Source organism: Felis catus, chromosome B1, assembly GCF_018350175.1.
Source record: "Felis catus isolate Fca126 chromosome B1, F.catus_Fca126_mat1.0, whole genome shotgun sequence".
Lineage (NCBI taxonomy): Eukaryota > Metazoa > Chordata > Mammalia > Carnivora > Felidae > Felis > Felis catus.
The window spans coordinates 72679550-72695461 of NC_058371.1; the positions used below are offsets into that span (position 1 = coordinate 72679550).

General features: G+C 42.4%; 1 protein-coding gene across 9 annotated transcripts in view; it reads right to left on the reverse strand.

Moving 5' to 3' along the window:
• Positions 1-252: 252 nt before the first annotated feature.
• The window catches only part of LRAT (lecithin retinol acyltransferase), a 263547-nt gene continuing 247887 nt past the window's right edge, over positions 253-15912 (reverse strand). For 2 of the 9 annotated variants that reach the window (XM_045055757.1, XM_045055754.1), the window contains 3 exons: positions 7631-8574; positions 6325-6865; positions 253-2099 (listed from right to left, as the gene is read on the reverse strand). In XM_045055757.1, coding sequence (XP_044911692.1) covers positions 1947-2099; positions 6325-6864 — 693 coding nt within the window. In that variant the 5' untranslated portion in view covers position 6865; positions 7631-8574 and the 3' untranslated portion in view covers positions 253-1946. Of the gene's footprint in view, positions 2100-6324; positions 6866-6978; positions 7113-7172; positions 7280-7630; positions 10883-15400; positions 15454-15912 lie in introns of those variants that run through there. The other 7 variants (XM_045055756.1, XM_045055755.1, XR_006596648.1 and 4 more) reach the window with 5 other exon arrangements.

Consider the following 15912-nt stretch of genomic DNA (forward strand, 5'->3'; position numbering starts at 1 on the left):
CTCTAATATAGGTAGCTTAAAAATAATATTAATTCTAGACCATGAAATTATAACAGGTCAGTGCCTGGCATGTAATGAACACTCAAATGAATGAGGAATTGGATCTCACTTTAAGCATATGAAGTAAGACTATGTTAATTCCAACCTTAAGTACTTCCCTTAGCATTTAATAAGGGATCATTATCTTTGAACACAGATTTAACATCAGACAGTGGTTTTCACTACCCAAAATACTGAAATCCACAAAAAAAATAAATAAAAGGCATTTATTTAGAAGGACATCGTGTTTTTAAAAGATCAATTTATTTAAACACTTGCTCCGAGGGTAATAACAGTAAGTGAAAAACCACTAATACAATGGAGTTCTCATAGTGTATACATACTTAAAATAATTTTAAGTGGTTGGAATATGCCCAGAGAAACTTTATTCTGTAGTGTTACCATTTCATGTTTTAACTATTTAAAACATTTAAATTAAACAAAGTTTAATTATTATTAAACTCCAACTGAATGTTAAATTCCAACAGAATATAAAATCTGCTATTAAATTTGTTCTGATTGGATCACTGAGTGACTGACCCCACTCTCCCCCTAACGCTCACCATGTGACTCATTATTTTGTGATTCTTGATAGTTTATAAAGAAATTTTAATATTTGAAATGCAAGTCTAGCTTGTGGCTTAGTTTTTACAATTTGGTAATTCTGCAAAACTACTTGAACGCTTGCTTTAACAGGACTACATCTCAACTCTGATATTAACACAGCCTCAGTGTAACCAATTTTACATGCCTGGCGTTACTAAGACACTCAAAAACCACTTCTAATAGTTATTTCTTTGTGGTATCCTTCTTTGAAGGATATAAACTGTACTTTGCAATGAAATGAAGAAACCTGTTAGAAGACAAATCTGACGGCTTTTAAAAATTATACAGTACATTAGTAAGTGCTTAAAAAGGTAAACCACCCAATGACATATATGCAAACCATACCATAGACATGAGAACACAGACTAAAATTACTTTTACACTCACTTCTGCAGATGCCGAAGTAACCACACTGGTGGATAATAAAGCAATCAAGAACAAAATTGGTCTCTCATCCGTCTATGTATATGTGGACATCTGCATGTTTGATTGACACACACTCCAAATACCCGAATTATTTCAATCCTATACCCATTTACTTCTCAGAGTGGTTTAAAGTAACCCCAGTGACACATAAAAGGAAAAGAAAAAACTGAATGCCAGGCTTCCTAGTGAGTAAAGTCAAATCGAATTGTTCAACTGATGCTATAGGAGCTTTTTCTGCAGGAAAACACAAATTTCTACAGTTCCAGTCGTTATTTTATCATTAAACTCTAACTTTGCCAACATGGTTTCAAGTAATGAAAATATTCTTGACTTACTGGGAATTGCATAGAATACATTAAAAAAAAGACTATGAATTTTTTTTTTTTTGCCAATCATCAAACATGTTTTCAACTGAATGAGGGAAATTCTTTTAGTTTAATGTAAGTTTTTCAATGAAAAAGAATACATTTATAATAAAGTTAGTGATTTCAATCAAGGAATCTTATAGTCTTCAAATTCAGGTCTAACAAGAGCAAGGATTACAAGAGGAAAAAAAAACAAACAACAAACACGCAAATAATCTCCTGCGGTCATCACCTTACGGGCTGGTTCTCTTGTAATGTTGAACTCTATTACAAGTTGCCATGTTTCCAAGATTTGCACAGTGCTTTGAAATGCAACTGCCTGAGAAGATTGAGAAAGCCTTTGTTCTTGGGCTTACACAGTAAGCACTCTGTGTGATTCTTAATCACATTTTTATCCAGAACACAGTGTTACAGGTCACATTTTTCTTGAAGATGCTTATACTGATTTGTGCTCTATAAATATAAACATATTTACACACAGAATACACACACTGACACGGGGATATGAAGTCAGCCAGCCATCCATAAGAAGAACGGAATAAAAATTGCAGGAAGGGTAGTATACGATGCCAAGCCCAGACAGACTATAGACGCCAATCCCAAGATTGCTGAAGCAAGAACACTTCTCTGATCACGAATAATTATCTTCACATTCTCACAGAACTGAAAAATAAAATTGAACAATATTAGAAAAGGTAGTTAAATCTAAGAAGAAGCACAGTAAAGCAACATTTTCTCAAATATTTTCTGTCCAACAAAATAGAATTTCTATTATGACTTCAGAAAGAATTTAAGATGTAAATAGTTCAGTTTCTTGATTTCACATCCCATAGTAGCTGAAATGATGCTTCAGGCAACTGAGCTCATAATGGCACTTGCCTTTGTAAATACAGCACTTTTATAGTAAACTACAGAGAGTGTAACCACATAAAAGTTATTCGGGATTAAAGGTGAAAACTTTATACTGCTTGTCAATAACATATTCTAAAATTATATAGGCAAAAGAATCTCTAACCTTGAATAACAGAATTTAGCCTATTATTGGTGAATTCAGTTCCTACAACTCATTTGAAAATTTGATGATACCAATGATAACTTTCTTTATATGTCTCAGAATCTAAAGACATAGAAAATCTAATTTTTTTGTCAGGTCCCATTACCCGAATAAATTAAATCCAGTCAATTATGGGACATAAAATTGGCTGCTGGAGATAAAGATAAATATGATCCATAGCCCTGAGGAAGGCATTCTTCTCATATATAAATATAAAAACTAATTTTATTCAGAAGTGATGGCTTATGCTTCAGTCCTGGCTCACCTCTTATTAGCTCGAGTAAATCTCATGTAAATCATTGAACTTGTCCACACTACCCTCTTCTCCTCCATGGGAATACTGAGGTTGTTGTGAGGCTCAAATGAGGTTTTTCATGCAAAAGTACTCTGTATTCTTCTACATGCTGCATAAATGTAAGGCATTACAGTAATTATTATTACTGCTACATGTGTTGACAATTCTCTCTACCTCATCCCTGTCAGGGCAAAATTTAGCAATGAATTGTTCAATTTTTACATATGACTTTTGCCACTCATACTGATCTTAAGCTCCTTTTCTAGACATGACATTGTATATGCTTTGAGGGTCTCCTACTATACAGTCCTGGATAGCAAGGTTTCTAAATTCTTTTTTTTTTTTTTTTTTTTTTTTGTAAGAGAGAGAGAGAAGGGGGTGGGAGGCAGAGAGAGAGAGCTAATCTTAAGCAGAGTCTATGAGCACCTCGCAGCCAGACCTGGGACCTGGTCCCGCGACCCTGTGATCATGACCTGAGCCGAAATCAAGAGTCAGAGGCTCAACATGCTCAACCAACTGAGCCACCCAGGCACCCCAATGTCTTTTTATTTTAAAGCTAGGTTTCTAAATTCTCTTTTTATTTTTTTTTTTAATGTTTCTTTATTTTTGAAGGAGAGAGAGAGCATGAGTGGGAAAGGGGCAAACAGAGAGGGAGACACAGAATCTGAAGCAGGCTCCGGGCTCTGAGCTGTCAGCACAGAGCCCGAGGCGGGGCTCGAACCCATGAACCGTGATATCATGACCTGAGCTGAAGTTGGACGTGTAACCCACTGAGCCACCCAGGCACCCCTAGGTTTCTAAATTCTTAGTGGACAGAGTATACAAACCCAACATATTTTAACATGCTATCTTGACCATAAGGTTGTCTCTATCCATACTTTTATACAATTGCTAGACAAATACAAAACTTCCTGTCAGTTATCCCGATGTTGTTTTCCTTACGTGTCAAACGGATGATTTGTCTCCTTTTACGGAACAAAACATCGAGTCCCAAACACACAATCATAAAGTGAGGATCAAACCAAATGAAGTTTTCGGGACAATGAGAAAAAGGGCTTGACAGATAATGGGAGAATATGCATTTGGGTAAAAGAGTAAGCTGTCTTCATACAGTTAAGCTTCTTTTTATCTTTTCCCTAATATTTTTTAATTACGAAAAACAGAGAATCATTGTGACTCCTTCCCGCAAAAGCCGATTTTCTCAAGGAGCATCATATTTCTAATGTCCTGGTCCTGTTCACTTGGCCATGAGCCTAGGAGGCATCTCTGGTGGTGCTCAACAGGAGGCAATGTCCTGCATTCCTAGAAGGTGTTAAGAAACTTGTAGGGGCACTTTTTGAGCACTGAGTCCCCGGAAATTAAAAGGAGTATTTGCATTCATTTTTTGGCAATGAAAAGCAGTACCAGCAACATAAAAAAAAAAAGAGTTGAAAAAGCGTAAGGCATAGTAATAGTAATTAAAGGGCTTTATAGTTTACAAAACACTGAAATTGTTAACAGTAATATAAAACTCCCTTTAGTTTTAGGATTTCTAAACTTGTTAAAAAGAACTTCACTACAAAAAAGTAAATTATTTTCTTCCAATTTATTTTCAAATTAGTTTCAGGGCTTTTCATGAGGGAAAGTGCTATTCAGAGTGTTTATAAACTCAAATTTAAGAGACAACTTGTAACTCTCAGTGTTAGGCTTATACTAGTGTATGTAATTAAAGAACTCAACAAGCAGACCCCAGACCAAGTAATTCCTTACATTCTGAAAAGTAGAAATTAGTCCTCCTTCAGTATGAATGATCTTCTTCTCTCAAGCAAGACATGTCCAAAAACCGGTTCTTAGAATTGGAAAATTTGGGATGGGAATTTTATTTCCCGGGAAATCTACTCTGGCCAAATTGTTTGTTACACCATTCAAAGTGAAGACAAAAACTCAGTTTCACAAGAGGTGCTATGCGGCAGCGGCAATTAAAACACTTCTCCACTTCTGTAAAACCTTACAAAGTTTCCAAAGATGAAAAACTACTCCAACTAGTTATTTATGCAGATTAAATATTTTGCTACCTTAAAAAAAACACTTGTACTGGTTTTTTTTTTTTGTAGAAGTATGCAATACAGTGCCCTATGTGTTCCATGAAAGGGTAACTCCTAATTACTGGATAGAAATACTGTTTTCCTTTAGAGAAATAACTTGCTTGGTTCCTAAGTAAATCTGACGCGTTTCCTTTTGTACACTTTTGGAGCCAGTGTTTGTAAATGTCGTGGAGTTCATTTCCAACCAGGCCTGGACTGGAGTTGTGTTTCTTAAATCATTGCACAGTGCTCTAACTACATTTTTATTTAACTTAGAAAACAATTCTTAGATTGAGTCTTTTGCGGCTCAATAAATAATCTACTAGGGTTTCATATTCCAGTGTATAAAAAGCATGATACTTTTATGCTCTGCCACAGAGGAGAGAAAGGTTTTTCCCATATAGGTCAAAAAATTGATCAAGATGTGGAGCAGAACAAAAGTGGTTGCATGGACGCATTCTCTTGGTCTGAAAAATATCTAGACATGAAGATTAAAATATGAAGCTCATTACATGATAGCCCAGGTTTCCATTAAGAGCGAACATTAACAATAACCTCTTTAACAACTACAGTGAAGGCTGAGAAAGCTTCTAATTGCGAATGAAGTTGCAAGTTTAAAATGTTAACTACCTTTAAGTTAAGGTTTCAAAACGAAAGAAAAAAATCCATTTTCCCTCCTTTGGCTCTGTGACGGATTCAATCATCTTGAATGCTAATACTGTTTTTTTAAAAGCACCCATAAAAATTACAACATTTAATGAATCTTCTAGAAAACCAATTGTTTTTCTCTCTGGGGAACCCATAAACAATCTAACCCACCTTAGGAACTAATCCTTAAAGGATGCTTAACAATGAGGAAGTCCACAAGGGGATTAAAGCCTTCAAGGAAAGAATTCAGAATACCAAGGAAATGACTTCTGTGAAGCCAGACGCAGGAGTAAGGGATCTACCACGGACGTCTTCTTACTGGGAATTTTGATAGTTTATATTAAGCAAAGGGAATTCACTCTCTGCATTTTACAGACGGAAAAACCTGCATAGCTTGCTTAATTTTAAAGGCACAACAATTTGCACACAGGGTTACAGCTTAATTACAAACTCTGAACGCCTTTTTTCCTATTGCAATTCTTGGGGAAATCTGTAAGCACACGGCGACAGATTTTCTGTTGACCCCCACCCCCACCTGTTCTTCTATCATTTCGACTAGCTGGGTGGACACCCTGGCGACCTCTGCAGCAGTAACTGGGTAGATCTCTTGGAATCGCTGGCAGCGGTACCGCATTGCCACACTTTTTAACCGCGCGTTTGGAGGTTATCTTGCAAGCGACAGCTCTATTTATTTACTTGGCCTCCCGTAGGGACACCGAAGAGGTCGTTACTCATTCTAGAACTCAATCCCTGATCCCAGGGTATGGAAAAAAATCAGGGATAGGAAAGGGTGTCCCCACTGAGCCCACAGGCAAGTCACACGTGTACCTTGTCAGCCTGGGGGCTGATCGGGGTGCCGAATCTGCAGTAGGTCACGAAGTGCTCACAGTTGTTCCACAGGAGGCTGTAGGAAGTCAAGCCCAGCAGCTTCTCCGCTCTCTGCGCCACCTCTTCGTTGAGCAGCGCCTTCCTCTTGAGGGACTTGTCCAGGTGATTGACCAGGATGTCGGCTCCGTAGGCGAAGTCCTCCACTGTGTCCACGCGGACGCTGGCCACCCTGCCGATGACGCCCAGGATGAGACGCTTGTTGGAGACCACCTTCTGGGTGAGCCGCTTGTCGTCGGTCAGGGCCAAGAGGATGTCGGGCATCATGTGGGCGACACGGTTGTCGCCCAGGTAGATGCCGTAGTGGGTCAGGTGGGTCCGCGGCACCTCCAGCACGTCGCCGCGCAGGAAACGGCTGATCTCATAGAAACTGTTCCTCGCCTTGTTTTCGCTCTGGGCGCCGGAACTGAAGAGCTTGAAGTTGGAGATGAGGAGCAGCTTCTCCAGCAAGAGGGACAGTGCCTCCAGCATTGGGTTCTTCATCCTGCAGGGAAAAGGGAGTGTTGGGGGTGGGGTGGGCCGAGGCAGGGGCGACCGCCGCCGCTCCGGCACCGGCAGGGCTAGGCGAGCTCGCGGGACAGGGGCGCTGCTGCTCACCTGCAGGCCAGCGGCCCAGTGCCGCGGGGGACTGGAGCTGCCGCGGAGGAAGGGGGAGCAAAAGGGGAAGGGGAGAAAGCCTGGAAATTGGCTCGGCCGCCTCGCACTGGGGACTGAGGAGAATGAGGACCCGACGGCGGCTGACCGCGGGGTCAGTGGGACGGGCGCAGTGAGCAACAAGCTACCAAATGCACCTGGGGGCCGCGCCGGGGTACAGGGCAGATCGCGGAGCTCTAGCCTGGAGCCTTCTCCGAGGCCTTTTATTCCAGGCAGGGGGGCGGGGATGAACGCCGTCACAGACCCGGCAAGAGCGCTGATTGGGCACCGGCTACAAGCGCCGCTCGCGGCGAGGGGCGCGCGGGGCTGCGGGGTGTTTGGAACGCGTCTGGGGCCCCCCAGGTCCGGGGTTCTTTCTCGAGAGCCCCTTCCAGACGCAGGTTCCCTCTGGCGCTCGCGACCTAAGCACTTCCGTCCGCTGGGCAGCCGTTTGAAGTAGTGAACGAGGCGTGGCCACACAAAAAGTTCCTGCACCTGTCTGAACTGGGGTGCATTCTGGGCGTTTCGGGAACGTTTTCGGTGCAAAAGCCCTCTCCCTCGAGATTTCTGAGCCGAACCACCTCCCTCTAAAGGATTGGATACCCAGAGACCTTACCTTACTAAAATGTTTGCATTTACTCTGCGAAGAGTGCGTGCCTCCAAAGCTTGCGGATTCCTTCCTAAATTCCCTAGAGCCGTAGTCCCACGCGCCGCGGATCGTTCTCCCCTTTAAATGCTTTTTGCTCGAATCCTTTTTGCTCTCAGCTGGTGCGCGGGTCGGCGTCCAGGTCCCGCAAACTGGCGAATAGAACCCAAGAAGCCTCTGCATTCGGAGGCACCAGTGACCGTTGAGCGCACGGCTCCAAACGGTAAGCTGAAAAACGGCGAAGCCCCCAACGACGGCCTGGAGAACTGGATTAAAGTCAAGTTTATTTCTCTGGCTTCAGGCTCAGATGGACCCAGCTCGGGTTCACCCACCAGAACGTCGCCGATTTCTTTCAAAGCGCAGCCGCTCGGAGGTGGCCAAGGAAGGATGTGGTATGGCGTTCCTTGCCAGAGCGCCTACAGCGTGACCCAGGCGCAACGGCGAGGGTGGTCCCCGGGAGCAGCCGGGTGAGGGAGCTGCTAACTCGCGGTCCGCGCCAGGTTTGGCACGCGGTGTTCCGACCCTGCGCGGAGTTCCGTGCTAATGCGTCATGTAAATGCTTAAATTCCGCAGACAAAGGCCACAATAGAGAGCCTCGGTTGGCTCCACAAAGCTGCCCAATTCGGGGCTAATAGGTTTCTTAGGGTAGCAGATTCTCCGCTTGCCTGGGGGAGGAGGCTGGGCTGTGGATGATGGATGAAGGGCCATTCATCTTACCTGGAAGATGAAGGGGGGCCACGGAGACCAGGCGGGGAGGAGGCTGGCTTCTAATTATCCTCGGAGGCCCAGCCTTTGCTCTCACCTCCGGCCTGCCGTCAGCGTTCTGCCCCAGTGGTCCCGTTTGCCGGTGGTGACTTCTGTTCATTTCACAAGTGATCCCGAATCACATTACAGTCCCAGCATAGAGGAGAAAACTCCATTTCCCACAAACGAATTGAAAGCAGAAGATGGAGAAGGGGAGAAAGGCAGCGAATTGGAAATTTTAAATAATTTATTTCCCCACTCTGCCCCCAAAATTTAAAGCGCGGAGGTCCTGAGTTACTGAAATTAATCAGATACTTGGGCGTTTGTTAGCTTCCAGCCGCACACTAGCTCTGTGGCTGGTTTTAAAATCTGGGCAGTCTGGAAATTTTTTAAAATCTGATCCAGACCTCGGCGCATAAGTTAAACTGCAGGCCCGAGGTCGGACTCTAAGGCTCGCTAGTCGCATCCAGTTCTAAGAAAGCATAGATGCCTGAACCTCCAGTGTCGGGAACCAAACGGCTGGGGGAGATCAAAGGGGACTTCGTAATTAGCGATTTCCGTCTCTGGTGGTCACTAATACGGCTTATTAAGGCCTACGACCGTCTCCGCCTGGGGAATCTGCAGAGACAGAAGTATGGAAAACTGTTTGAAGGCTCCACAGAATATTCTTTAAGAGCAAAAATGCATTAAGGAGAATTCACCCCTAGCCCTTCAATGGCTTCATCCCCTCTGGAGGTTTTGTGAAAGAGAGTGCCACGCTGATTTGCGTTTCCCCTGCCCCGCCTGCGGGAATTCGGCCTTGGGTAACCCGGAGGAGACTGTAGAACATTTTCCTTTGTCTTACTTCTGAAGTATTCTCAGACCTCTTAAACTGGGAATGGTTAGGGAAGATTAGGCTGCTTCTCAACCGAAAAAACACAGCGTCCTAAAATGAGCTCTTTTGGCCCAATGGATATGACCTCCCTATGGTGACCTCACCTTACAAAAGGCAACCCTCACCCTTCTCTGAGTTGTATATATTTTTGTGGCTGAGCAGTCAGTTTTTGATTGCTTCCTAGAGGCACATAACCAATAAATATATGGTTGTATGCTGATAGGTACACTCCCACTAATACTCTTCTGCCTGCATCAATTTTAGCTGAACTATGGGGGAAAAACTGCTGTTAGAAGGAAAGGCCCAAGAGAAATCTAACATTAGAAAGTTCTCCTTCCTAAACCAGAAACTGTTCATTTAGAGCGAGGAACATCCCCATGGGTTGCTGGAAAGACCTCTTGTTTTCCAGATTTTATGAAAGTCGGCTACATTCAACAAGTCTCCCTGAGATATCTTAAATGCACGCAAATGTGTTGCCAGGTCTGGCCTAGGAATTCTGAAAGAGCTGAGGCCTTCCTGGTCAACACATAGACTTCACTGGAAGGTCAACTGAGCCTCACCTCAGACACTGCTTCCCCATCCTCCTGCAGAAAGGACGTTGACAGCAGCCCCACCCGCAGTGCTCAGGCCTGGGTCCATTTCTCCCAGCTGCACAGACCAAGACTCTGCTGGTTTTCTGGGCAAAGGAGGCTGAAATTGGGGCTCACAGAGCCCACTTAACTTCTGGGCCTCATCTTAGAGTCCTTGAGCTCATCGTGGGTCCCAGGAGAAAGAGGTCCCACTCTCAGAGACAAGGTACAGAGTCCAGCAGAAGCCTGGAAGGCTAACAGATTTCCGACCTGCACACTTCTCGCCCCTGGAGCCTTTTTGTTCCTCAGAGAAGTCCTCAGAGGATCTGATCACAAAATTGTGTGCTTCCTACGTACTAGGACCTGAACTAAGCATTTTCTCACTTAATCCTCATTACCTTGTGAAGTGCCATCTCGGTTTTATTTTACACAGGAAGAAATTAAGGCCTATACTTTTGCCTCCTTCACTGTGTTCATGTGGATCAGGACTCGACTGCAGGTTTCTCTGTCCCCAGGTCCATCACCACCAGGGAAGGACTGACCTTCCATCCGTCCATCCACCTGTCATCCATTCACTTATTAAACGCCTGCTATATGTCAGGTGCTGTACTCAGCTCAATGAAATACCTAACCCTAAACTTAGATCTCACACCTTTTCTTTTGAATTTGAATTCATTTTCCTGCATCTCTAGTGCCATGGGGTCTAATTTTTAGCATCAGCTATTTTACTGCAATAGTGAGAAAGATCTGATTAAGGTTCTGGTTACTAGTATTCCCTCACGAGGAAGGCCCCAGCACTTGAGTGGCCACGAAGTCCCATACCCTCCTTAGACATGGGTGTTTGATGTCTTGCCCAAGGGCACAGAGTCAGAAGCAAAACCTGGGTCATCCCAGACTTACTACTTCTTACACCTTCTTTCCCTGGCCCCTAAGCCTGATAAATTTGGTTTTCTAAACTTCGTGTTTTATTTTTTTAAGATTTATTTTATTTTTTATTTTACTTTTTAATGTTTATTTTTGAGAGAGAGACAGACAGACAGAGCATGAGCAGGGGAGGGGCAGAGAGAGAGGGAGTCACAGAATCCAAAGCAGGCTCCAGGCTCTGAGCTGTCAGCACAGAGCCCGACAAAGGGCTGGAACTCAGGGACCACAAGGTCATGACCCGAGACAAAGTTGGAGGCTTGACTGACTAAACCACCCAGGTGCCCCTAAACTTCATGTTTTAAAATTATTGTCCTCCTTTAGAATTAGTTTGTTGTTGTTCTTACATTTTTAAGGTTATTACATTTGGGGGCACACAGATAATAACATGTTTTTCTCCGCCTTCGGTTCGTTTACATATGCTTAGGTCTGGCCCAGTGGACACAGAGACCCTCACTGGCTAACTCTAAGGGACTGGGGAGAATAAAGGCTCTGTGCACATCCCCCTGGAAGCAGAAGAAAACAGCAGACACCTTTTCATGGAGCCTTCAAACTCAGTGCTACCTAGGGTGTTAGGAATCAATTACCTCCTGGGAGGAAGACTTCCCCAGCTTCCTTCCTGGCTGGCTAGCACTTTATTATGAGGGCCTCAATCCTGCCTATTGTCCTTACAAAGATGAAAGGTTGCAGTTCCAGCCAGACAGGATTTAGGGGTTTTGTTTGTTTGTTTGTTTGTTGTGCTAACCATAAAATAACATTGAGCAAAACCAAAGAATGTGCATTTAATCTTATGAAGAATCACGACCAAAGTAAATCCAGGCTTCACATAAATTAACAACAGGTTGAGGCAGCTGGGACATAGAGGAAGGAGGCAAAAATCCCGAGTTTAAGGTCGTGTGGTGTCATTCACAGCTAAATGAACTCAGACAAGTCACTTGCCACCTCTGAGCCTCGATTTCATCTTTCTGAAACGGGAATATTTCAAAGGAATGTTTAGAGGATTAAACACAATCAAATGTACTGAACGTACTGTATCACTGCATGGAGATTCATAACACAATGCATCATCGGTAATATCATATGTGTTATTCTTCAGAGAAACAAGGACAGAGGTGCTTTTCCCTTCTGCTTTGATACCACAGTCACCCAAGAATGCGGTATAGACAAAGGACATGCTTTTACTCATAGACCCCTGCTAAGGACTCGGCCCAGAGCCACAGTGGGGAGCAGAAAGCAGGCACCTTTAGAGCTGGGGCGTTGAGTGCGCCCACAGAGGCACGGTCAGTAGGCAGCGGGCAGAGAGGGAACAAATCACACTTGGGAGATTTGGAAGCTTCGGCAGAGCTCTGGTCCTCCAGCTGCTCACCACCAGTGAAGTCCTTTATAATCCGTAAAAACAAAGGTAAAGACCAGTCTTTTGTTTTAAGATGCCTCTCAAAACATACAAACCCCCCAAACGTCCATGTTTGAAATGATAAAAGGACATACCGAGGAATGACTAAGAATTTCGAGATGCCCCACGACATGTAAAGCATATTGCGTTTTAAAATACAAATAAAAAATGGCAAGTCACGTTACTTCTTAATAAATTCATCTTATTTCCTTTTTATTCTAACTTATCATTGTGAGGCAATAGTAAATATGCGTATTTGGTAACCCAGGTTTGTTAAGAAAAGCACATGTAGCAATAGCCTTGCGCTACATATTTGAAAGGCCACATATCTGAAATGCCACCACTGTAATCGTACCCATGATAGAGGAAGAAATGAGGTATTGCTGTTCCCCAAGCAGGACAGCATTGGCAATTATAACAATAATAATAATTGATTGGGGATCAATGCCATCCTATTCACTATATTTCAAAAATGTAAATGCATAGACATTCTAAGGATATAACGACAGGTAATTGAATGCAGAACTTTCTTAGTATCAGGCTAGCTTCAGATACTCCTCTCTGATGGTGTGTGAGATCTCGGAGACTCCTGGGGCCTAGAAGGCCTCATCTGTGAAGTGTCGTGAGCTGGATTAGAATGACATGTTCTCTAAACCCTCCAAGTGTGAATGGTCCTGGGGCCTATGAAAATCAAATTACTCAGGCCCTTCAGAGAGTCTTAACTGAGGTTCTTGGTGAATTTTCACAGTGAGCAATTACCGGAAACAGAAGATGAATTACTGTCTGGTACTTAGAAAATCTTAACAGGATTCACTATTTAACTGTTTAAACAATGCAGTGCCTCATTGAATTAAAAAAAAAAAAAAGAGAAAGAAATCACTCATACTCTAGTGAAGAAGTAATTACACAAGAAGAACAGGAAAAATGGGGCAAAAGTTTAGAAGCAGTTGGTCCTGGCAATCAGTGGTTCCTTTGATTACACATGTTCAATGGTACAGAAACTTTAAATGATATAAACACACTGTTTCATCAATATTTTGTAGCAATATATATTATTGCTATGTTTTTGAAAAGAATAACATCTCTTTCATTTCTAAACTTAATTTGAAGGGAGGTAAGCGTACCATTCTGGTATATTTGTAATTACACATACTCTTAACCCACTCCACACTAAAACAAAATTCAGTGTGATTCAGCTAAAGCTGATTCATAACTAAATACTTTAAGCAACACTAAAAAAAAAAAAAAAGGGAAATTTGATTTTACATTGTCTCAAATTTCTTAACTGGAAGAAGTCCAAGTGGACAGCTCTCTCTTTAAGCACCAGGCCGCCAGTGTTCTCTGTAGGTACAGACCTTTATGTTTGAATTAAGTTCACTGATTTTTTATCCTGGTTGCCTTCTGCTAGGACATCCCATTAAGTCGGATTACTTGCATTTTATTCACACCCATTCTTTACGTGGACAGCACATGAGTGGGGGGTGCGCCTGGCTGGCTCAGTTAGAGTATGTGACTCTTGATCTTGGGGTCGTGCATTCAAGCCCCACACTGGGTGTAGAGATTACTTAGGAAAAAAAAAGCGTGTGAGTGGAACTGAATTTGAATCACACAATTAATTAAAAAAATAAAATAAATTCAATAACTTTTTTTTTAAAGCTTATTTATTTTGAGAGACAGAGAGAGAGCATGGGAGGGGCAGAGAGAGAGGGAGAGAGATTTCCAAGAGCTTGAACCTACTGAACTGCAAGATCATGACCTGAGATGAAATCAAGCATTGGACGCTTGAACCTATAGTAAATTGGTTCAACTCTTCATGTCCTGTCCGTTCATCTACAGAAGGGGTGACAGTATCCATTACCTTCCCTGCTGGTGACCCTCATTGTCTTTTCACCTCCTGAACTTTCTGGAATTCAGTTGAGCAATAACTAGAGGTAATCATCCTGTACACCTCACTGCCAAGTCAAATATGACAGTCTAAACTCTTTTTTGTTTCCTTAAATTATGGATCTCCCAGCCTTTGTCTTTACTTTTGATGAAAGGGACCAGATTTTTTTTTTATCCCGTACCCACCCCCTTATCCGAGCTTCGCTTCGTTTGGTTTCAGTTATTCATAGTCAACCACAGTCTGGAAGCAGATGATCCTCCTTCTGACATGTCCTCAGATGGTTAATAGTAGCCTAACACTACGTCACAATGTCACTGCATCTCATCATGTAGGCATGCAGGCATTTTATCATCTCACATCATCACAAGAGGAAGGGTGAGGGCCGTACAATAAGGTATTTTGAGAGGGAAAGATCACATTCACATAAGTTTTATTATAGTACATTGTTATTGTTCCATCATTAGTTATTATTGTTAATCTCTTACTGTGCCTAATTTATAAATGAAACATTATCATAGGTATACATGTATGGGAAAAAAACATAGTATATATAGGGTTTGGTAGTATCTGTGTTTTCACCGAACTATCTGCAAACTTGGGGACCTAGAACTATCCCCTGAAGATGAGGGGGAACTACTGAATGTCCTTTATGGCTGTACCATTTGGTTTTCAAATAACAATTTCTGCCTTTCGTCTTTTTTTAAAAAGTGAGTATAATTTAACCAAGTATTTTGCTGTATAGATTAAATGGAAGAAATCTTGAAGATTTTTCTCTACATATTTAAACCTTCAATGTAGAATATCTATCAATTGTTCTTTTTTCAGAATGCCAAATTCAGGAAGAATAAATAAGAAAGAATAATTATTGATATTGTAAAAAAAGTTTATTGCCAAGATTACTGACCACAAATGTGACTTAAAAAAACTCATTTTGGCAACATTGTCTAGAAATCCATCATCCTTGATTAAAACTTAAGTATTCATAAATGTTCTGAGTTCACAGTGGGCATTCAATAAAACCCCCACTTAAATTTTATCTAATAATTATATTTACCATTTTATTTATGAAGTTGTACTTATTAATTAATTAAGAACCTTAAATCCATTGGTTAATATTTCAAAATTAGTTCTGTGTTTAAGACTGTATTACCTTAGGCAAAGAGTCATCTTTCTGAATGAACTTCAAAGTCCCTATTTATAGCTTCAGAGCCTCCCATCAAGAACCTCCAGGGGCGCCTGGGTGGCGCAGTCGGTTAAGCGTCCGACTTCAGCCAGGTCACGATCTCGCGGTCCGTGAGTTCGAGCCCCGCGTCAGGCTCTGGGCTGATGGCTCGGAGCCTGGAGCCCGTTTCTGATTCTGTGTCTCCCTCTCTCTCTGCCCCTCGCCCGTTCATGCTCTGTCTCTCTCTGTCCCAAAAATAAATAAACGTTGAAAAAAAATTAAAAAAAAAAAAAAGAGCCTCCAAATGAATAGGTTTGAGGTGGAGGCAGGAATCTTCATTCTAACAAGCACCGCAGGTGATTTTCAGGCAAGTGGCCTTCACATCTTGAGAACCACCTTTACCAAAGCTGATCTCTCCCTCTCAAAACAAAAACAAAAAACAAAAAACAAAAAAATTGAAAAGAAAGAGGTGCCTGGGTAGCTCAGTCAGATGCATGATTTTGGCTCAGGTCATGTTCCCAGGGTTGTGGGATCAAGCCCCGAGTTGGGCTCTGCACTGTGCATGGAGCCTGCTTGAGATTCTCTCTCTCTCTCTGTCTCTCTCTCTCTCTCTGTCTCTCTCTCTCTCTCTCTCTGTCTCTCTCTCTCTCAATCCTCTGCCACTCTCCCCCTACTCCTGTGCTCTAATTAAAAATCAATCAATA